The 22,364-nt window shown below is 33.5% G+C and overlaps 2 protein-coding genes across 3 annotated transcripts; one reads left to right on the forward strand and one right to left on the reverse strand.

The window, feature by feature from the left end:
• Positions 1–2,947: 2,947 nt before the first annotated feature.
• Positions 2,948–12,780, reverse strand: LOC130825257 (pyruvate kinase isozyme A, chloroplastic-like). The gene is made up of 6 exons (XM_057690391.1): positions 11,924–12,780; positions 10,301–10,391; positions 9,839–10,032; positions 7,814–7,935; positions 5,206–5,684; positions 2,948–3,691 (listed from the first exon to the last, which is right to left on the reverse strand). Exons 1-6 carry the CDS (start codon positions 12,443–12,445, stop codon positions 3,390–3,392), a joined length of 1,710 nt encoding a protein of 569 aa, XP_057546374.1. The 5' UTR covers positions 12,446–12,780; the 3' UTR covers positions 2,948–3,389.
• A 1,767-nt stretch (positions 12,781–14,547) lies between these two features.
• Positions 14,548–20,701, forward strand: LOC130825258 (U-box domain-containing protein 14-like). 2 transcript variants are annotated; one of them, XM_057690393.1, is made up of 5 exons: positions 14,921–15,061; positions 17,044–17,132; positions 18,583–18,699; positions 18,814–19,227; positions 19,464–20,701. In XM_057690393.1, the coding sequence occupies exons 2-5, from the start codon at positions 17,103–17,105 to the stop codon at positions 20,538–20,540; spliced, it is 1,638 nt and encodes a 545-aa protein (XP_057546376.1). In that variant the 5' UTR covers positions 14,921–15,061; positions 17,044–17,102; the 3' UTR covers positions 20,541–20,701. The 2 variants fall into 2 exon arrangements, with proteins under 2 accessions (XP_057546375.1, XP_057546376.1); XM_057690392.1 differs by lacking the exon at positions 17,044–17,132 and having other exon boundaries at positions 14,548–15,061.
• The last annotated feature ends 1,663 nt before the right edge of the window (positions 20,702–22,364 follow it).

A 22,364-nucleotide genomic window follows, 5' to 3' on the forward strand; every position in this document is an offset into this window, starting at 1 on the left:
TTCGGGTATTTTTCAAGTAGAATTCGGCTACGAATTACTAATTACTATTGATCGAGTTAGTATCAGATTAAGTTAGTCATTTTTTAATTGATGATAAGGTTCCCTTTACTTAAAGCAAAATAGTTAAAATGTAAATCAATTAGTGATCATTATTACATTATTACTTTTACTTATTTGACCGGAAATTAAAATTATAAAGTTCTATTATTTTTCATCTAATTCGATTAAAAGTAGTTAAATAAATATGGACCATTGATTATTAACTCTAAATATGAAACTATGTATTTATAAAATTCATTTTATTAAAATATTTATCACATTATTAGAATAACTAATAAGATGATTGAATATGAGTCCATCATACTTCTATGTTAAAAATTGGTTCAGGTTTACAGCAGTTCGATCTAAATTTCGTTCGAGTTAAGTCGGTTTTAGCCGGATCGAGTTTGATTTCGAGCATGATTGGGGTCGGTCATTATTAGGTTCAAGTAATCTCGGTTAACGGTTATGTGTTTGTTACAAAAATCGGTTACAACTCGGGTTCCGTTTTCCCATTTTCGATTGTCAACCGGTTCGGGTATAACTTCGGATCGATTAATGTTGGTTCAATAAACCTAAAAAGAAACACATTTTCGGGTCGGTTTACTTTCGGTTTTGATTCGGGTTTTCAAGTCTGATCACTTTTGAACAACTTTAGGAGTGGAACTCAAAATCTTATTGTAGAAAGTAAGATAAGTTCAAATTGAGATAAGATATTTATATATATATAAAACATGAAAATTGCTATATCTAAAATGTAGTATTAAAATTAAAATTTATTTGAGATTCGAGTACACATTTACTATTTATTACTTAATTTTGTTTTGTATATTGTTGATAACAATGAGAAAAATTATAGTGGGATGAGAATTTCATTTTGATTTGTGAGATGTATATTTTCATATTCTTTCATTTAAATTATTACTTAAATTGTTGATAACTATTTATTACTTAAATTAAGCTGCCCAATTTTATTTTGAATGTTTTTCAATTTACTAACTTATTCTAACTAATTTTTATTAAGCATCATTAAAATTATAAAAAGTTGATATTAATAAAAGTTAATTGTGGTTTAGCTTATAAATTAAGAATAAAATACAAATTAAGAGTATTAATAAATAACATCGAAAATTTAAATACTTAATTTAATTTAAATTAGAGGGAGTATTATTTAGTACTCCTACTATTTTAAATTTTAATATATAACATTTTCCTTTATAACATTTTATTTTAAGTACTCCTACTAAATTTCACTTCCAATAATAAATTTAAATAAATAAGACATGGATACTATGCCACCATTACAAAGGACAAATCCTTGGGAGAAAACAAAAAGAGCAATCAAGCTACTCCCTCTCTTCAACAAATCAACACTTTTCATTTTACTCCGTCTTTTTAATTTTATTATATTTTTATTTTGGATAATAACTTCAATTTTATTTAATTCATATTTATTTTTAATCTTATCCATAAATATCAACACTAATATTTTCTTAACGTACAATGTCATGTTGTTGTAATCCCTCGAAAACAAACAACTTAAATGGAGTATAACGGACAATTAGGCATTGGAAACACGGCCAAGATGAAGGGGCAAATCTTTTGGGTTTACGAATATTAGCGGAACTTCTGGTTGTTGTGCTTGTCAAACCTCAAAGCCTCAATATGGCGGCCGCAAGGTTCCATGTTTTGATCATTTTGGGCGTGGGACAATGAAAATGTAGTGCTTACTAGGTACCACTGCTTTGGGCTATGTTCACTTTGTTTTTTATTTGGATTTCGAACGTTCATTTAAATTTGGGTGTCTAAATTTTATTACTTTTACTTTAATATTTGTTTTAAATAAATATTGTTTTTAGTAAAGATGTGTTAAAATAAGTTGCGGCAATTTAGGTATGTGAAGAAAAAATTTGTCGATGCACTCGTGGAAAATGGTGGAAAACTTTATAGTGGAGGATAGAAGAAGATAAGGTAAGTCAAAGATAACGTAAGAGCAGCAAATTTTTTTAGACTTGTAGGAGCTCCACCTCTTAAAGGATCTGGAGACTGTGTATACGTGTCTTAAATTTTATCCTTTATTGTATATACAACTTTTGTTTTGGTGTATACTTGCTTATATGTTTACATTTTTATTTTTTATATTATAGCTAACTTGTGTTGGTTTTTATAGGTTTTTTTTCTATACGCGTCATCAACAGCACTTACGTTGTTAGTGTAGGGCTCTCTATTTAAAAGTCTCTTTGACCACATTTCTCTTACCCTCTCTTTAGGGAGGGTTTGGATATCACGTGTTTGTCTTCTACCACCGAATCTTGCTACTTAGCAAGATTTGTTGGGTATGATGGTATGATTATATGGTAAGATATAAGGGTTTTTGTTATAATGAAAATTATTTTCCAAAACTAATATGTTAATGCACATATGTTAATGTACTTATTTAAATTTTAATATCTCTAATTTAAGTTATAAAAAATTTGAAAAATTTGTTATTAGTGACCATTGCTTTTAAAAAAATCAAACAAGATTACACTTAACTATGTTTTAAGTTATAGATTAAGAATAATATATAAAAGTAATTGATAAATAGTGCCAAAAAATAAATGAGATAACTAAATTGATTTGGACTTTTGGAGGAAATTTAGAGTAGTTTTATTTTTTTATTTTTTTATTTTTTTTATTATTTTTTTTTTTGTCAGATATGAAGTATTGAACAAAGGCAATTACTTAGTCCAGGCTATCCTCTCCTATCTCTTATCTTCTTCTCGTTTTAATCACCATAGCTAGTCCAAGCTAGTTCTATGCCAAAGATGAACAAAAAAATTTTTATTGCGAACTAGTGATAAATTTAGATAGTCGTAGCACAATTAATGTTCGAGTCTGTCTAGGCCATAACTCTAGCAATTTGATTGAAATTCTTATAATATAGAATTGTGTAAATATGACGTCAAACAATAATAATCGAATTGATTCAATGCACATGTAGAGATGAATATTCAGCCCACCAATGTTCACCCCTGGTTAGCTTGCGCGTTTATCTATCTTTCCACCATCAAATGGATATTGTCATCACTCTCTACTCATGAGAGAAAACTAAAAAACAACCCAAAACAGTCAAAAACCGACGAGTTATTTTCTTTATTACAAACGTTTAAAAACCGATGAGTTAATAAATTACAGCATTATGGAGGCGACTATGAAACTACGTACTGATTAGATACTACATTATTGAATTACAAAGCTCAAATACCAGCTCGCTTCACTTAGACGATAAGTTCAATCTTGTGACGCAGCGTATGAGAATACCATTTCCTCATGTTCATATTTAAGTCAAAAAACTGTGGTTCATCAGTTCATGGTACACTCATAACTTGGATGGACTGGAGCATATCCGAAACAGCAATAACGAGGTCGCCTGTTTTAATCATACCCCTGGCCTTGAGCAAAGAAAATGTTTTATTTAGATTGCTCTCCATATCATCAGAGAAGCTCAACCGAAATGGTATTATACCCCATTGCAGGTTAAGCCGACGCCTTATTGATGGTTCTGTCGTGAAGGCGAATATTGGGCAGTCAGGTCGGCAACGTGATAAGAGAGATGCCATATGCCCCGATTTTGTGTACACAAAAATAGCATCTACCTCCAAATTGTTGGCTGTAAATTTGCAGAAATCAAACTCAATACTACACAATGATTCTTCAAAAACTTTGGCATCAAAAAGTAAATAACATGTGCTCTTAAATGTCAAGTAAGATAAATCTGACAGAACTCTCAAATCAACCTATGCCCCATAATTTAAGCTACATTTTCCAGTTTGGGTTGTCTCAAAATTTTAGCCACATTTTCCTTTCGGGATATGGACCCCACCTTCTACTTACAATTAAAACACATCTCAACCGCTCATTTCACTTTTTTCTTTCTTTCTCCTAATCTAAACCATTTATTATACTATCACAAAGAAACAAAAAACACAATTCTCAAAAGAACAACAAAACACAAATGGGGCTGCGTAGCCAACATCAAGTGGGGTTAGAAAACTCAGATAAAGGCTAAACCTAGTTCAAATGGTGGAGAATAAAGTCCTAAGCGCTAGAATCTCATAATTAACATCATCTAAAATGATTTAAGAAACAAAACGATCAAACAAGTCATTAATCCGTGGCCAGTTAAGATGGCCTGTACAGATTGGTATCTTCTCACATTAGCTTAACTGCCATTACAGAAAACTGTAAACGTAGTCAGTTAAAACATTAAGGTGAAATCATACACTCTAACCTATCCTAAATAAGGTGAACCAAACATGGCTCGAGTGGTTACAAAACTTCAGGATTTTCAATTTGTTGGGTTGGCCTCCTATAACTAGCAAGTTTACAAGGATAGTTGGATGGAGATCTGGAGATCTGGGTTTGAAAGAGATTTTTAAATACCCAATGTGCACTCTCCCTGCATAAACTTCTTGACTTGGAGAAAGATAGGGGAATTTGCCTATAATGTAAGGTCACAATACTAGGTGATTGTGCATTCACCCTGCATAAACTTTTTGTCGTTGATGTTCATAACTCATAAGCAATTGATGATTCCACTAACACGAAAATTAAGATTTGTATCACTCTTGCATCAAAGGATATTCTATGGTAGTGAAAAAAGATACATCAAGATTGAATGTAGGCCGCAATGAAAAAGAAAGAATGCTACCAAACTCTAGGAAAATGTAAGAGTGAGGAGAACATTTTGAACTAGAAAAAAGCTCAAACGAAGACAAAAGAAGTGGTAACTGAGACAAATTTAGCGTACGAATAGTAAACAAGTTGAACTTCAGAGAAAGGGCGAAAGATAATGGAAAAAGGAGAAAAGCAATCACAAAGGATCTTAAAAGGGTGAAGTGTGTCAAGGGTAAACAACTTAAAATTCTTGTCCAAGATGAAAAGATCAAGATAAATGGAAGGAGTAATTTGACAAGTTGCTCAATGGAAGTCAAAATGGATATCAAGTTGAACTCCAGAGTAACATTGAAACCCAAAGACCGATCATCATGCACTCCAAATTCAATTTATAGTGTTCATCTATAACAGCTTATTAGAAAAGCTGCTCCACATAATTAGCATGAAAAGCATAAGTCAAAAAATTACTAGAAAAACCATCAAAGTAAAACACAAACTGTCCCTTACCCATCCTTGCCGCACAGTTGCAAATTTCTTCAGAGATGTAATCAGAGAAGGATGATGCTACTTCATTCAGCTCCATGATTTCATAGCTTTTCTCTTCCCTCGACCATTTTTCAATCCTTATGCTAACACTTCTCAAAACAGCCAATGCCTTTTCTGGGAACTGGCCCATGGCTGACTCACCAGAGAGCATTAACGCATCAGCTCTTTGTCTTACAGCTTCAGAAACATCAGCTACTTCAGCTCTAGTAGGTGTAGGGTATTCTATCATTGATTCCAATAACTGAGAAGCAACTATAACAGGCTTATTTAAATGTCTGCAAAGTTGAACTATCTTGTTTTGGACCGAGGGAACTTGCTCCAGTGGTATTTGGGCACCAAGATCTCCCCTTGCAACCATAGCTCCATCCGATGCTTGAATGATGTCCTCTAAATTCTTTAGTGAATCTATACTTTCTATCTTTGCGATGACAGCAATATCACTGCATAGAAAAATTGACCATATAACAAACATTAGAGGAAACGATATCAGTGGTTTGAGCGACACAATGCAAGATGTTTCAGGTTCAAGATATCTGCCATAAAAAATGCAGACAAATGCAAGCTACTCCCATTGTCAATTGTCTTCATAGACTCACCATTTTGCATGGTCACAGGGTGCCTCAAATAGACCTAAGTTAATCACATATGCAACTATGCATTTAGGTGGGTAAAATTAAGCATTTACTTTTATAGTTGAGCCAATTTACTTACATCTCTTCAATTTATTTCAGAAACCTATGTCAGATCATTGAAACTCAAGCATGAGTAAGGACGCTTCAACAATCATTTCGGATCATTAGCTAAAGTTATCCATAAATTAGTGGAGCTTGACACTTGATGACTTAGTATGTATATATGTTGGACTTGTGGTCTCAAGTTCGAATAACATAGATTTTAGTATAAACAAATTCATCTAGAAACACACATCTTCTATTTGCCGATTGGAAACTAACAAGCACAAAGCCTTTTTTTTATTTTAGGAGAAATCGTTTTAGTTGGGCTCCCTTTCAACACCGATAGGCTTATTGCGAATCGCATTAATTAGGTTCAACTTTGTGGTCATTTTTTATCATTGAGTAGTGAACGATTCTTAACATGCAACATCGCTTTGTTGATATGTCACAATGCGAGAACCATTAATAAGACGGGCAATATATGTGCTAGTATATGTGGCAAACGTAACCTTTTAATTTTTAACTTTCATTGTAATGTAAAGTATTTTTAACTTTTTTGATTACTTTTTAACTTCTGAATTAAAAAAAAATTCAAAAATGTAATTAAATTTTTAAATTTAATTAATAAAAATTGATTATTTAAATTTTTTAGTCTTTAATTAGTTATTTTTAGTACAAATTAGATTTTTAATAAGTAATTAAAGTTCAAACAACAATCTTTCCCTTCAGGCCTTCCCAGACCTCCCCCCTCACCCTCCCTTCCCAAGCAGCCACCACCCTTAACCGGCCCGTCCCTCCTCTTATCCTTCCTAAACCCTTCCATAGCAGCCCATGAACACAAACCCAGAACTCTGTTCATACCCTCCGATCTCCATCAATGGCGTCAGTTCCATTAATGCCCAAAACCTACAGGTTGATGCATTAACTTTTCGGTTTGGCCAACGACTTTTGGGTTTTTCATGCACATTTTCTTCAATTCTTGTGCTACTGTTTCACTTCTTTTGCTCTCACTTCCTTCAATTAAACCATCTTTAATCTCTTTTCCTACTTCAATTTCCTTTACCATTAACTTTTCATCAAATACAAAATCAAAACATTCCAATTTAATACAATTTCCCAAACCCAAATCCCCAAAACTTCACTTAATCCACACAACTAAAGCCTAAAAATCAACAATTCAATCCCTTTCATCTTCATCATGGCTTCATGAATGACCCGTTGTTTATCACAATCAAAACTTTTATCCTTACTTTTCATGCAATTCCCACCTTCCATTTGTCTGGGTTTGATTGATTTCAAGTGATGAATAGCTGAATCAGGAAAATTTGGGATTAAACTTATTGCATGAGTAAGAGTAAGTCTAGATATACCCACATGAGAAAATTGATGAGCTAATTGAATTCAACGAATCCAGTAATTTAAACTATATGAAAGATGATCTTCACTAAATTTCCACCATGTACCATAATTATGTTGTTGACCAATGGTATGACATTGTACAAATAGCTGCCGGGAGGAGGGAATTAATTTTGACTTTTTCTTTTTTATCTTTAACATTTTTGATTTTAGAAAAGTTAACCTGCTTTGTAAAATAAGACTCCCAAGGTTCAACTCAGTGAATGCAATTCACAAAGTACAGCCTATTAGTGTTGGAAGGAGCAACGTAGACGGTAGATCCCAACTAAAACAATTTTTCCTTCCAATAACAGCAACAATGTCTAAGCCTTAATACCAAAGGATTAGGGTCGGCTAAATATGAGGAACTAACACCCTAAAGAAAAAATTAAATGAGTAAAAAATGATAAAAAGAACCATAATCAGAGAAGATATCTCTAATAGAAAAGTAAAATAAAAACAAATGTATCAGTGCTGAGAGCATGTGCATCAGGACTCACCTATCCCGAGAACGAGCTTTGATGTAGCTTTTTAGGTGATTGATCACTTCGGCAGATTTGACAAATGATACAGCAATAAAATCAACACCTTCCACAATTCCAAAATCAATGTCCAACCAATCCTGAGTAGACAGAGAGTGTGAAAACTCAAATCAGAATATGTATTTAAATTTGATGAAAGCGACTAAAACATATACACACATCATATCAGCAAGCTGCTATTTTCATAAAGGAGAAACAATGCAGCAGAGAAACTTTAATGAACATATGAGGGGTAGAACGGTCTTTTAGTGAAGTTTCTAGAAAAAGAATATCATGTAACCAATCTAGCAAATGGCAACAAGTTTGTTAGGCTTGTTAGCTATAAATATGATAATGTAATAATTGGTAAGGATATCAAGGAAATATGAAATGAATTCTTCCTCTCAAACTTATCCTTCTCTACTCTTATTTTTCTGTTATTTCTTCTCCCTTTTAACTCTTTACTCTCTCTTAGCCCTGGTCTTTATTAGTGATTAGTGGGTACAATACAGAAACATACAATCAACACACAAGATGTGACAAAAAAATAGTAGATACATAGGCCCTTCATATTTGGCGTGAACTGAATATGAGTATAATGGAAAATAATTCTCTCATCCAACAGGTAGGCTGTACTGATCTTGAAAAACATCATCATCCATCTCATTGTCCAATCAATTTAAAAAGTAGGAGTGTAAGACTAGTTAGATTAGGATCATTCACTTTCACATCATCAAGAGAGCTACACGACATGTAATACTACTGTAAGATCCCCTGATTTACTATAAATAAAAGGTAATAAAGAAAATAGGACACATTACAATTTTTAACTATAATGGAAAGCTAAAGCCTTAATAGAGGTATAATCACCACACTCGACCACAATGTCAAGTGCTTCAACTTATCTATTAATACAATTCTGAAATTAATTTCAAATACCTAAAGAAACGACTTTAACTGTTTGATTTGAAACATTTAACTATCAGATCCACCTGCTATTAATAATAGCTCTCCATGATGACAAATACAAAAATAGATGATCACAGTAGAAGGGACATCCACACTAGAAAACACTGCCAAGTATTTAATTATTTACCATGTTTTGATACTTTGTGATGGCGACCTAGGGAGCTTTGTTTCTCTTATTGTTTTTTATTTATAATGTTATTGTTATTGGGGGATAGTGAGAATGTTCCATATAGTGGGATCATCTAGAAGAGTTCGGTTTCTCTAATGACAATAAATTTAAATTAGATTACTTTCACTATGTTGGACTTTTAAATTATGATTTAAGTAACAATTTTATTTAAATTTTAACTTAAAACTACTAGAATTGCATTAATTTTCTCAAACAATAGATGCATCGATAACACTCTTAGGGATTGAACCAATGCTTTTAGTATACTGAGTAGATTTTTCTAAAGTACATAGTCGTTTAATTTTTAAGGGTGTTACAAGCACTCATGGATTCCTCATGTTCTTGATACTAGAAAAAAATTCTCTAGTCCACAATCGACATTAGTTCACCCTAAAATTTAGGACTTTTTCAAATTTGAGGATCATCAAGGAAATATGAAATGAATTATGAAAGGAAGACGTTCTCCACCATAATAAGGACATTAACTAGACTGAAATAACACTTTAAAATGGTAACTAATAGTCCACTCACTCATTTCAATTTCATCATAATGTACTAGAATCGAAAACGAGTTCTACATTGTTAAGGAGAGCACAACAATAGATAAAGGGAATGGGAAACTAGTGCTCAATTTGCCCACACTAATCTAAACAATATTTAGGGCCTATTCTCGCTAATTCGATTAAGCTAACTTACTGAGTAGTGAAAATGTGAGAGAGAAAGTGATTGGTGAACTTGAAATAAAAATGATTTGGGGAGCCCAGGCCCTTGGTCTTTTTGGTGCAGTGATTACAGAAGGCAAACAATCACATGCAGCCAATAAAAACACATTTCTACAAAAATGAAACGTTGGAAAAGAAATTTACCTTGGCCGAAATGGTTGGAAGCATGGAATTACGTTCACGCACTACTTTACCATCACGCCAGAATGTCAGGTTTGCTCGTGGAAGCAATAGTCCTGGATCTGTACACAAACACTTGACGTCGGGACCAAATTTCTCAATGACCTCAAACCTTACCATTCCGCCATCTATAACAAGCTCATCTCCAACCCTGATATCTGTATCCAACCAAACACCAATCAATATCTAAACAATTAATAGCATATATATTATAGTTTGGCCATAGAATTAATGTAGAACAATCTATGTCTAAAACTGTACCAAAAGAAGAGGAAAAAATAAATTTCAAAAAAAAAGGATGATGATTTAATATGTTCATGAGATGCAAACAGTTGGTGAATTCTCATAAAACCAATCTTTATCACAAGAACATGAAGCAAAATTTTACTATTACACGCAAGTGACACTAATGTTGAAGATTATTACCCTCAGCAAAACCATCATAATTCACTGTAATAGTGCGTTGTGGTCGTGGGGTACCAAAAGCACGGACAGTAAAAGTCCACATTTCTCCATCCTGAATCAAGATAAGAGATGGAAACAATATCACACAATATATTATGTGTATACACAAAACTAACTTCTACCCAGATAGGAAAGGAAATCTTGAGTTTTATTTGCAGCACAAGTCTAATGTAATCTAGCTAAGCAAGAACAATGATAAAGCCTTAATCCTAATAATATCGGGTAGACAACAAGAAACAAACAAATCGACATGACAGATTGTCGCTAACAAAGATTTTACTTAATTTGGCCCTATGAAATGCTAATCTACAACTAAGAACAATTCCAATGATCATCAATGTATATTCTCCTCTTCCATTAATTTTTATATATGCCATTTGCTCCTCAAAAGTCAATCATTATGTCTTTCTTCACTCCGGTTATCCAAGTCATTTATGGCCTACTTATTCCTCTTTTGGAGCTCTTCATTTAAGTCACTTGCAATGAAATCTATGCTAACATCTTGATAGAGTCAAGGTACCTAAAATAGGCACTTGGAAAGAGTTCCTTTGCAACTAACTTTACAACACCTTTACAATGATCCTCCATGCCAATTTGACAATCCATATAATTTGTCTTACATCAATTTGGTTCAAACTTCAAACTTGCCTTTACATCTCTAACTTAGCATTGATCTCATCTCGTCTTATCTTTCCTTTTGTCCACTTATACAATGTCATACGTGAACTGACCTTCTCCTTGGATAGGTTAAGCAATTCTCGAGTAGTTGGAACAATCTTGTGCATCTCTTCTATTCTGAAGGCATCTTGTTATCTATCTACCCAAAACATATACAAGCTGAATAACTTTCTTTCTTTTTCTTTATCACGACTTTTACTTTCTCATTCCACGTTATTTCCTTTTTCACTACCATACCACACTTTGTTTCTCCTAGGATGTCCTTAGTGCATAAATACTACACTTCATTCATTGTTGAATCTTATCCTCCCTACTTGTCCAATCACTTCTCCAACTATAATTTATCTTATCCTCCCTACTTGTCCAATCACTTCTCCAACTATAATTTATGTTGGGTGAGTATTGACTACACATCTACCTACTATTACCTTACAACAATTGTCCTCACATTTCTCCTAGTCAAGTAAATGATTTGGGTCGCATTCAATCCAATCTTATAAGCCACTAAATGGTTTTAATGCCTTCCATATGTCCAATAAATCATATGCTTGTGTAAAATTCAAAATACACTCTCCCTCATTTCTCTTTCACATCAAAGCCTCCATAGGGCATGGACGGACCAACATAATCACTCATTCATTTCCACTATGCTAATGCGCATTGATTAATTCTTCTCACGAACATCATCAAAGAGATCTTGATTGAAAAAACTTTGGTAACTAAACAACTTTGCCTTGTTAATCATAAAAATGAGGTTGTTTCCAATTGACCAAAATAACCAACATCATATGGGTAACTATTCATGAATAAAAAATGAACTTGATTTATGAGCCAACAAAACAATCCACACAACAAAGACAGATTTTGATTTAAATAAAAGTGGAAGGTAGTAAGTAGCAGAGTAACCTCGGCTTTGACAACAGATTCACCACCAAGATCACCCATATGAATCTCACTACCTTCAGTATCCATCATTATAGCAACAGCATAACCCTTTTCCTCATTAAGCTTTCTCACCCTTTCAATAACTCTTTTATGCCACTCTCTAGTACCATGGCACATATTAATCCTAGCAACATTCATCCCACCAACAGCAAGAGCCTCAAGTTGATCAAACCCACAAGAAGCAGGCCCAATCGCACACACAAGCTTGGTTCGTCTGGTGCTTCTAAACCCATTCTCCTTCAATTCCACTTCTGTAACTGCATCTACCTCGATACCCGACGATGCCGTATAAGAATCTGTGATAATTGGAATGTAAGATGGTGGAAGGTCCGAGGATATAAGATCATGAGATGAGGAAGAAGCTTTGATTGAGGTTTTTGGGAAGAAATAGATTGAATTTGTAAGGTTTGAGAGTGGAAATTGTGAGGATTTTGCGGATGGGAAAATAAAATGGGCTGCATTTGGAGCGGAAATGATTGACATGGTATATTGGTATTGAATTGAGGATGAATGAAGTGAGTAAGTGAGGATGATGGCGGGAGGCCTGGTGGGCGGTGTGCGGTGGGCGGTGAGTGTTAAAATATCGGTAGGCGTTCGCCTTGTAGTTATCGCATCCCAGAATCACTTGCAAAATGCAGACAAAGACAAGTGTGACTGAAAATTGATGGAAAATGCCAAATAGAAGACATTTGTTTTACCCGCTTCTTAGCTGCATTTGATGTGTCGCTACATTTTTCTTAAAAAGGGAATATTAAAAATTCTCCATCATATCACCGTATTCAATGTATCCCGCTCATAGAAACTATAATCAAAGTCTGGAGAAGCGAAAGAAGATGATAACGCATACTATAAAAAAGTATGCGGCCAAAAAGTCTCTCGTATTAAAAAAGATTCTCAAAAGATATGATTATATTAAGATAAAATCGCTACAGAGTACAAGCCACACTGAGCTTTCAACCAATGTCTACAAGGTGCATGCCCTCTAATGTGACCTCCAATCATGTACTAGTCATCGTCTATTGCTTCTGTTGATAAATACAAACGGATATACCGAGTCATATTACAATAAGAGACCATATCAAACATAGTTTAAGGTACAATAAATAACAAGTAGTACTTATTGACAAATAAATAAATACCTATGTACTTGTATTTCCATTGCCATGGTAGTCCTAAGTAGTACTTGTAACGGTGATGCTCTAAACAACTATCATTTCTTGTAACACCAATTCGAATATGTGGAAGAGATTTCGATCACAAAAAAAGTGAGACATCTCGACCTAATACATTTATAAAATAGAAGTTATAATTAAAAGAAATATTAGAATTAGTTATCAATATTAAAGAAAAAAATGAACATAACAAATAAATTAAATTTGAAGTCAATTCCAACTAATTGCTGATTGAGTTGATCGCCCACTTAATCTTCATCTTAATGAAGAACGAGATCCACGTCCTCGCCCTCTCAAAGAGGATTTTATGTATTCAACTGAACTAAGTTGTCTTCTAAGTGATTTACTGATTGTAGCTCTTTCTTTGCGTGGTAGACTATCTTATGCCTCTGGTATATTTGTACGATTTTAATGAAGATGGTCTTAGACTATCTGAGACATATCAAACAAAAACGAGGTGTGCTCTAAGGACCTCATCCACCAATAATTGAAAGTACCTCGTATCCTCGGCATTTGCATTACGCACACCATTGTTGGTGTCTTCTCTCTAATTGTATCTCAATGTCTCTTTAAAGCGGATATATGTCATCCAAATAGCACCACCTTGTACTAAATCACATATACGCAGGTAATAAGTACAAAGTAATCCATGAATGCTCTGAAGAACAAAACTGCATCTTTCAAGAACATAATCATTAAAATCTAATTTACGGTTATGCTTAAGCTGAAGTATTTAAAAAGTATGATATGATACGTTGTAAAACAATGGCCGCATCCATCGCATCTACAACATTCCATGTTCATAGAATAATAGAATAATGTAATGCTTGTCTTATTTTGGCTTGTTGATTTGTTAATTATGCATGCATCCTCTTAAATGCTAATACCGCTTTTCTATAAAAAGATGTTGAGTTCGATTATTAACTAGCCCCTCCCATTTCCTCTGCCCTACCCTATACCCAAAAAAAAAATCTAGCTATGTTTATGGAACATACTCAAATGAAAAATATAACAAATTAAGGAGTTGGTCTTGCATGAATAAATGTCAGTTGAAAGTAGGTGAATCCATCCGATCAACTCTTAAAGAGTTTATATTCTTGCTAAATATTTTTTTATCTATTTCACAATACTTCTACATAACTATAATTTACTCTTAATTCCTCCGTTTTAAAATAGTTGCAACATTAGAAATATGACACTACTCATCCATCACCCTTAATTTGTAATTTGTTTTTAATTTATAGGCAAAAACATAGTCAAGTGAAAACTTATTTGATTCGTCTCATTATAAAAATTATTAATATTAAATTTTATAATTTTTCATTATACATAATTAAAAATATTAAGAATTAACGGAGCGAAAAACAAATAAATTAAAGCGAAAGAACTATAATTTTTGTCATTATTTTTTGCCTTAAACGTTAAATATTATGGAAAGTAGGAACCGCAAGACGCTAGTGGAATTGGACCTGGTAATCAAAACCAATATTGAGAAGACGCGTTAAGACTTTCTTCACTTCTATGCTCCTCAATTTTTCAACGCCATTCTTACAATTTCCATCTGCACTACATTTCTCAAATTCATACAGATTCCATTTCCAATTCCTCTTTTCTACTTTCCAGCATGAATCCAAACGAAAATTCATCAAAAGGTAGTGCAATTGTAAAAATTACCCAAATCATCCAGATAATCAAAGAATTCTCTTCATTGCCTGAGTGTAAAAATAGTTCTAAGCGAATGTACTCCAATTTGGTGCGGAGAGTGAAGCTTCTGAGTCCTCTCTTTGAGGAATTGGTGGATAGAGAGGATCATGAACTGGAATTGATACCTGTTGATCAGTTTCTAGCTTTTCAGTCTCTTCTAGCTGCCCTAATTTCTGCCAAAGATCTTCTTAGATGGGTTTTGGAATCAAGTAAACTTTATCAGGTTAGGTTTCTTCTTTTCTTGTTTCATAACAGATGTTGTTGCTTAATTGCTTATTGATTTTGTTTACTACTAGGTTATTTTTAATGCTTTTTTCATATCATCTACTTTTTATAATTCTTACTTTACACCAAAGCATGTAAGTTAAAATAGTATAAACATTTCTATGTAGTGGAACTGTTAGAGCTAATGTTCTTACCTTTGAAGATTCTTAAACAAAGATTAAAAAGATTGCAAAATGAAAAGAAATTAACACACCAAGAATTGGAAATTGAGGAATTCCTAATATCAAATTGATATTAGACTATAAAACCCTACCCAAAGAAATGAAGACAATTTATTGATTAGAGTTCTTGATTACAATGTACTAATCCAACTCTAACTATGGAGAATGAAAATAAAGGGAAATTGAAAACCCCCAAATTTCACCGTAAGAATTCTAAATTTGTGGCTCATTCTCTAACTAGATTAATCTCACTATCTTAAGGATTACAAGAGTATTACACTTTCAATGTCACCTACAAAAGATGTACATAAGGAGTATATATAAGGCTAAAGAGAGTGATGGACAGCAAGCGCAAAACAGAATGCGACACGCGCCTGGCTTTAGCTTGCTCGAATGGGTCGAGCCAACCTGCTCGAGTGGGTCAAGTGGCCAGCAGATTGGTCGAGTTCTACAGGCTTGAGCAGGTCGAGAGGGGGGGGGGGGGGGGAGGGGAGCAGTAGCTTCTGATTTTGAGCAACCTACAGTTTCTGTTTTATCACTTTGTAGCAACCTTTATACTTATCCCAAGCACTACATACTCCACAAAAACCAAGACCAAAAAATGAGATTAAGAGTGACATGCACGACAGGAACTGTGTTAACATTCTTAGGAATTGTATAAATAATTTAAAGTTGTGTTTGGGAACAAGTAAGTCTTTTAAAATTGTAGATTTCAATTATGAAATTGAAGAATTTGAAAATGATAAGGTTTTTGCAAATTGGTCACTGAGGAATATTCTAAATATCTTAAGTGATTTGTTTTGATTTTTCATAATATTTTGCTTTAGAATTTGATAATGATTATGAATGACCAATGGTTTTGGTTGTAGCTTGGCACAAATGAAACACAAATTCTAAACAAGGGTTGCAAATTGCAATGTAACTTTGTTGGTTTGAGGTAGATTAGGGGACAAATTCCTGTGTTTGTTAGTGACTAGTCAGTAGGGAAAAGCTGGGTGTGAAGCTACTTGAAATGGGGGTAGTTGATGCGAACAAGAGGGTGTTGATTGGATGTTTATGAAATTCTCATGGATTGGAGAAAGAAGAAAATGAAAGGAGGGAAATTGAAAAAAAAGTACAGCTTTAATACCGAGGAACCAAGTTAGAGGAGTTTATGATTGAGGGATAAGTAGGGAACTACATGTCTACAATCATATCGAGGAACCAACTTAGAGGAGTTTTATGATTGAGGGATAAATAGGGAACTACAAGTCTACAATCGATATGTTTTAAGTATGTGGGTTTAGAGAAATAGAAATATTGATCAAGATGCATCACACATAGTATAATGTTATTGGCTTTATAGATGTGCAATTGGAGTTTTATGTGATCGAGCCTCTATGTTTAGAGGAAAACTTTATCTAATAATCATTATAACGTGGATTTTTATGGGCGGGATTTCGTATCGTCAAAAAATCACAGTAGGTTGATAAGGGTAGCTAAGATATGTATGCTAAAATGGATGAGCATACTAATTGAATGATAAATTCGAAATAAGAACCTAAGGAAGGGGTTAGTCTTTATACTTGTCTTGTTTTGCTATTTGTCTTGCCCATGACGTTTTTCTGGGTTTGTGTTTCTTGAGTCGAGGATCTCATTGGCCGCAACCTCTTTATCTCTTTTGATAAGGATATGGGCGCAACCGTCTGAGATCCTGATCATAATTTTTATGAGGTGAATATACTGAATATGATGATGTTTTTGTTGGTTTGGGCACCAGTAAGAAAGCTGGAAGGTTGGAACCAACAAGATTTCAAGAAAGGAAGATTGTGGCAAAAGATGACTTGGATGACATGGGTGACGAAGCATGTGAGAAATTTTTGCCTAAAAGTCTAAATGTATGAAGGAGAATTCTTATGGATTGAGATTAGAATATTTGCTTATGTAGCCAACTCCTTTTTATTTTATATGATTAAGGATAGTGATGTTTATTGTTGTTTGTTATTATTTTTTTTTAGTTTTTTTTCCTCTGTATTTCTCATCCACTTCTTTTTACGTTGGGAGTACCATGGCATGTCCGATGTTTTAGAACCACAAAAAGTGCACTGACTTGCACCTTGATTTTTCACATATAATCTTTCAGTCCAAGGATTGCACCTCATGCTTTGTGCTTAGGCTTTAGAACTCCTATCATCCTAGTGTTCATTGAGCCTTCAAACCATTGGGCATGAAGTGTCCTTTTTATAAGGGCAAGTTTCAGGACGCTCAACACATCCTTGTAGTGTTCTGCTAACAAAGGATGCAACTGTATTAGTTTGATACCACACTTGATATGTATCTAAAACGAGCTAGATAATGAATGTAAAATAAAAAAGCTAACAAGAATAAATTGATATACATCCATATACAAACTTGGATATTTAATGAATTATTTTCCTTGTCTAGTCTTCCGAAGAAGCTTACAAATATAGTGAGATATTTTACTAAGTTGGAATTTTTTTAATACTGAAATTTGATAATGTCACAGAACAAGTAGTTGGCGAGCTAAATTTGGCTGAAGTGCACTTATTGGAATCGAACTTTACTTGAAGTAAATGAAGAACTTTTCTTGAATGCAATTGAGTATTTGCTCTTTAAATTTGATTTTTTACGTAGAGAAGGCTTCCAAGATTTGATCATGATAATAAGAGTAATGAATTTTCAGAAAGTTTACCCAAGAGGCCAAAATTGAGTTGCCAATGTGTCTTTATGCCTCCTTTTGTGCGAGTTTGTGGATAAGTTGGTAGAAAATTTTTAGCGTCAGTCACTCAGCCTTCATCTAAGATGACTAAAATTAGATAAATAACTTTTTTAGTCGGACTGATTGAAGATAGTTGGATAGTTGTTATGGAATTCAAACTTCTTAAATGAATTATGAATTTCTAAACACAATAACAACTAGCTGAACATATTTTCAGAGAGGATTAGGAGTGCTAGTTGTGTGTAATTCATCTCTGCTATTTCAATTATGGGTTCTTTCTTTAACTTTGCAGGCTCATTTTGTAAAAATCTTAACTCTTCTAAGAAAGTTTTTGCATATCATATTCTAGTGCGATGAGTTACTATGTTAATCAAGATAATTAAATGTATTCATTTGGTCATTGGTCGGGTCCTTGTTTTGGTTTGGGTATTTTTGGATTTAGTGCGTACGTAATTAAAATGTGAACTAGGTTTCATTTGTATGCTTGGGTCTTTTTTTGGGTCGGTTCAGATCATTTATGGGGTGTTTCTATTTTGACCTAGTTACACACCTATAAGCAGAACATTTTTCATGTGACAGGCTGTGCAGAGGGAGAAAATCTCAGCAAAGTTTCTTTACGTAACAGGACAAATTGAAGAAGCACTTTCAAAGGTTTCTTATAATAAGCTTGATTTGTCTGAGGAAGTTCTTGAGCAGGTAATTTTGTTAATCCAAATGTTCTTGTTAATGTAAAAGATTCTTAGGCACTCAATACAAAGTATCATTTACCTAAGTTTATGATTTGCATGCTCTGGTTAATGTTTCATTTAGATCGGCCTTGTTCATATACAATTTCAACGTGCAAAAACTAGAACAGAATCATCTGATCTGCAATTGGAGATGGACATAACGGTAGTGCAGGAAGAACCGGAGCCTGATGCTGTAGTTCTTAAAAGATTATCACAGAGCCTTAACCTTTTGACTATGGAGGATCTGAGAACTGAATCGAAAGCCTTTCATGAAATAATCATCACAAGCAGTAGTAATCTTGGTGATTCATTTGAAAAGATGTCCACTATTTTTAAGAAGCTTAATGACTATCTACTTACTGTAAACCCAGAAGTTGACATGTATGATGTTGATAAGGGCATGATAAAGCACAGATCTCCTGTTATACCAGATGATTTCCGCTGCCCTATTTCACTCGAGCTAATGAAAGATCCTGTTATTGTGTCTACAGGACAGGTTAGATGACTTAGATCTCCTTCTTTTCAATAATAGTTGAAGCCTAATTTAAGTTCTTGCTTGTAAGTCTTCATTGTTAATTTTAAATACTCATCAATGTGTTAGTTGGTCTTTTGATTATTGTGGATCATTTAGTATCTTTTCTAGCAGGTCTCTGTGTTCCATGAATCAGTGCATCGAGACCTTTTAAACAAGGGTCAAGTACATGCAATTTACGTTCATATTTTTGTGCACAGACGTATGAAAGATCGTGCATCCAGAAATGGCTGGATGCAGGTCACAAGACATGTCCCAAGACTCAACAAACACTTCTGCATACAGCATTAACACCAAATTATGTTCTGAAGAGTCTGATTACTTTGTGGTGCGAGAGTAATGGTCTGGAGTTGCCTAGGACAAAAGGAAAAGGTACAAACAGGAAAACTGGAAGTTCTGCTTCCAACTGTGACAAAGCAGCCATTGGTTCATTGTTGAAGAAGCTAGCCAATGGAAACATAGAAGAGAAACGGGCTGCTGCTGGGGAGCTACGGCTGCTCGGAAAAAGAAATGCAGACAACAGGGTGTGTATTGCTGAGGCAGGAGCTATACCACTTCTAGTAGAACTACTATCTTCACCTGATTCTCGGACTCAAGAACATGCTGTAACAGCACTTCTTAATCTTTCCATCAATGACACGAACAAGAGCATTATTGTGAATGCTGGCGCTATTCAAGATGTCGTAGAAGTCCTGAAGAACGGTAGCATGGAGGCAAGAGAAAATGCAGCGGCTACACTGTTCAGCTTATCAGTTGTGGATGAGAACAAAGTGGCTATAGGAGCAGCTGGGGCAATTCCAGCTCTAATTGATTTACTAATTCATGGTACTCCAAGAGGAAAGAAAGATGCTGCTACTGCAATATTCAACCTTTCAATTTACCAAGGCAACAAAGTGCGGGCTGTGAGAGCTGGGATTGTCGATCCTTTGATGAGATTTCTCAAAGAATTTGATGGTGGTATGGTCGACGAGGCACTAGCAATACTAGCTGTCATCGCAGGCCATCCTGAGGGAAAAATTTCAATTGGACAGACTGAGCCGATTCCTCACTTAATCGAGTTAATAAGAACTGGATCGCCTCGTAACAGAGAGAATGCCGCTGCTGTAATTTGGTCACTTTGCATGGGTGATGTCAAGCATTTGAAACTAGCAAAGGAACTGAATGCCGAACAAGCATTTCGTGAACTTTCAGAGAATGGCACTGATAGGGCCAAGCGAAAAGCTTTGAGTCTTTTAGAGTGCCTAGAGCGAGTCGAAGACGCTGATGACCAAAAATAAGCAGTGGTTGAAAACTGTTGTCTTACTCTATGGTGTCCCATTGTTTGTAGGTAGCAAATATGCTTTATTTGTAAATAGTTTATATATACTTGTAATATTTGTATCAAACTTGTGCGTTGCACAATGTATTTCTTGATTATATATAAGATCGTTTATCAAAAGTAATGGGTCAATATCAAGCAAAACTCCTTAGGAAAAGTTGGTCTTATAAGCTATGTAAACTGGATTCACAAATTCTGAAATGAGACGGTCTCACGGTGAGTCATTTTTATTGAGCTGGTTCGATATACACTTACTGCCTTAAAGTAATCAATATAACTCTAAAGTGATCACTTACAATTTTAAAATGATTATTTTTTATAGTCTTACAGTGATCACTTATAATCTTACAATTATCAATTAGAGAAATAACTAATTATATGAACTCATTTTATGTTGAGACGGTCTCATACAACACTTATTAGACTAGATTATAACTTTTAAAAAAAGTCGTGTCCCTCATGTCTCATACAACTCTTAAGTTGATTTTTGTTTTTTCTTCCTTTGATTTTTTTCATACATATTCTTAATATTTCTTTGAAGAAATCAATTAATTGATCTGGGTTTGCAAGAAAAAAATATTATCAATTTTTTATTTTTTTTGGTTTAGTATATACTATCGTTTTTATACGTATATTCTTTCAATTTCCTTTTTTTGTGACTATAAAAATGATTACTCCATTAAAAAGTATTATTTGTGATTGATTTTTGAAGTCAAATTTAGTCTTTTTTTGTTTTTATGTTCGTTTTTTTCTTTTCCGAAAATATCTAATTATCTCAAGTTATAATTTATTTCAATTTGAATTCAATGAAAGAAATGAAATCTATTTATTCACATAGCATGAGAGGGTTGTTTGTTGTCAAAAGTTGCATAAGTGGTGTTGAAGAAGTCTTTGAAGAAGCGACAGTTTAAATTACGTAATTTTAGTTAAAGTATTTTAAAGTTACAATGATTTAATTTAAAGTACAGTTTTTATTGTTGATGATGAACAAAAGAGGCAAAAATTTTAGAATTTAGAAGGCAAATTATCCTCCCAAATAATTCCCATCTTTTGGTTTTCCAAAATTGTATAGAAGGATTAAAGTTAATCCAATTATTTGTTTTTTCATAATTTGCCTATGTGGACCATTTTTCATGTATTCTACATCATACTTTAATATTTGTGCAACATTTAAATGAGACAACATTTGGTTAAAATTAAAAGAAGTATAATTAATGATTATATAATTAAAATTTGATAATATTTTTTAATTTATTATATAAAATTAATTAATAAACTTCTTAAGGACTAACAAGCATTTCATGCGCTCTTTATTTTTTTTGGATTACAGAATAAGTCGAGGGAACAGGAAAGCTAAGTGAGATTTAATCGCATGACCTTGTTTGGGAAAGATTATTTGGGAAAGATTATTTGCTTTAACTCTTATCCATACATCAAAATTAATTTAATGAGGTAGACGGATTACATTTATTTTAAAAATTAATAATATCTTAAAATTTACCATTTAAAATTAATTACTATCCTTTTTAACAACTAAAGAGCAAGTCACTCGCTCTTTAATTTTTTTGGATTACGAATTAGACTGAGGGAAGCGAAAAACTAAATGTTATTGTTTCGATACAAGGCTCGATTCTCCTCTTTAACTCTATCTATATATCAAAATTAATTTTATGAGATAGAGGAATTATATTTTATTTTAAAAATTTGGAAGAATTTAAACATTATCTAAGAAATAAAAAAAGTTTTAATGCTCCTATTTTCTTCTTATTGGGATAGTGAGTGG

The sequence above is a fragment of the Amaranthus tricolor genome, chromosome 10 (genome assembly GCF_026212465.1).
Source record: "Amaranthus tricolor cultivar Red isolate AtriRed21 chromosome 10, ASM2621246v1, whole genome shotgun sequence".
In the NCBI taxonomy this organism is placed as follows: Eukaryota; Viridiplantae; Streptophyta; class Magnoliopsida; order Caryophyllales; family Amaranthaceae; genus Amaranthus; species Amaranthus tricolor.

Bases quoted from the DNA above. Each gene is read 5' to 3' on its own strand.
- LOC130825257 (XM_057690391.1), bottom strand. From the start codon at position 12,445: ATGTCAATCATTTCCGCTCCAAATGCAGCCCATTTTATTTTCCCATCC. The intron at 10,392-11,923 runs GTTACTCTGCTA...ATCTTGATTCAG, and splicing joins AATCTGTTGTCAAAGCCGAG to GATGGAGAAATGTGGACTTT. The intron at 7,936-9,838 runs GTAAATTTCTTT...CTGTCTACTCAG, and splicing joins TTCCAACCATTTCGGCCAAG to GATTGGTTGGACATTGATTT.
- LOC130825258 (XM_057690392.1), top strand. From the start codon at position 14,759: ATGAATCCAAACGAAAATTCATCAAAAGGTAGTGCAATTGTAAAAATT. The intron at 15,062-18,582 runs GTTAGGTTTCTT...TTCATGTGACAG, and splicing joins AATCAAGTAAACTTTATCAG to GCTGTGCAGAGGGAGAAAAT. The intron at 19,228-19,463 runs GTTAGATGACTT...TTTTGTGCACAG, and splicing joins TTATTGTGTCTACAGGACAG to ACGTATGAAAGATCGTGCAT.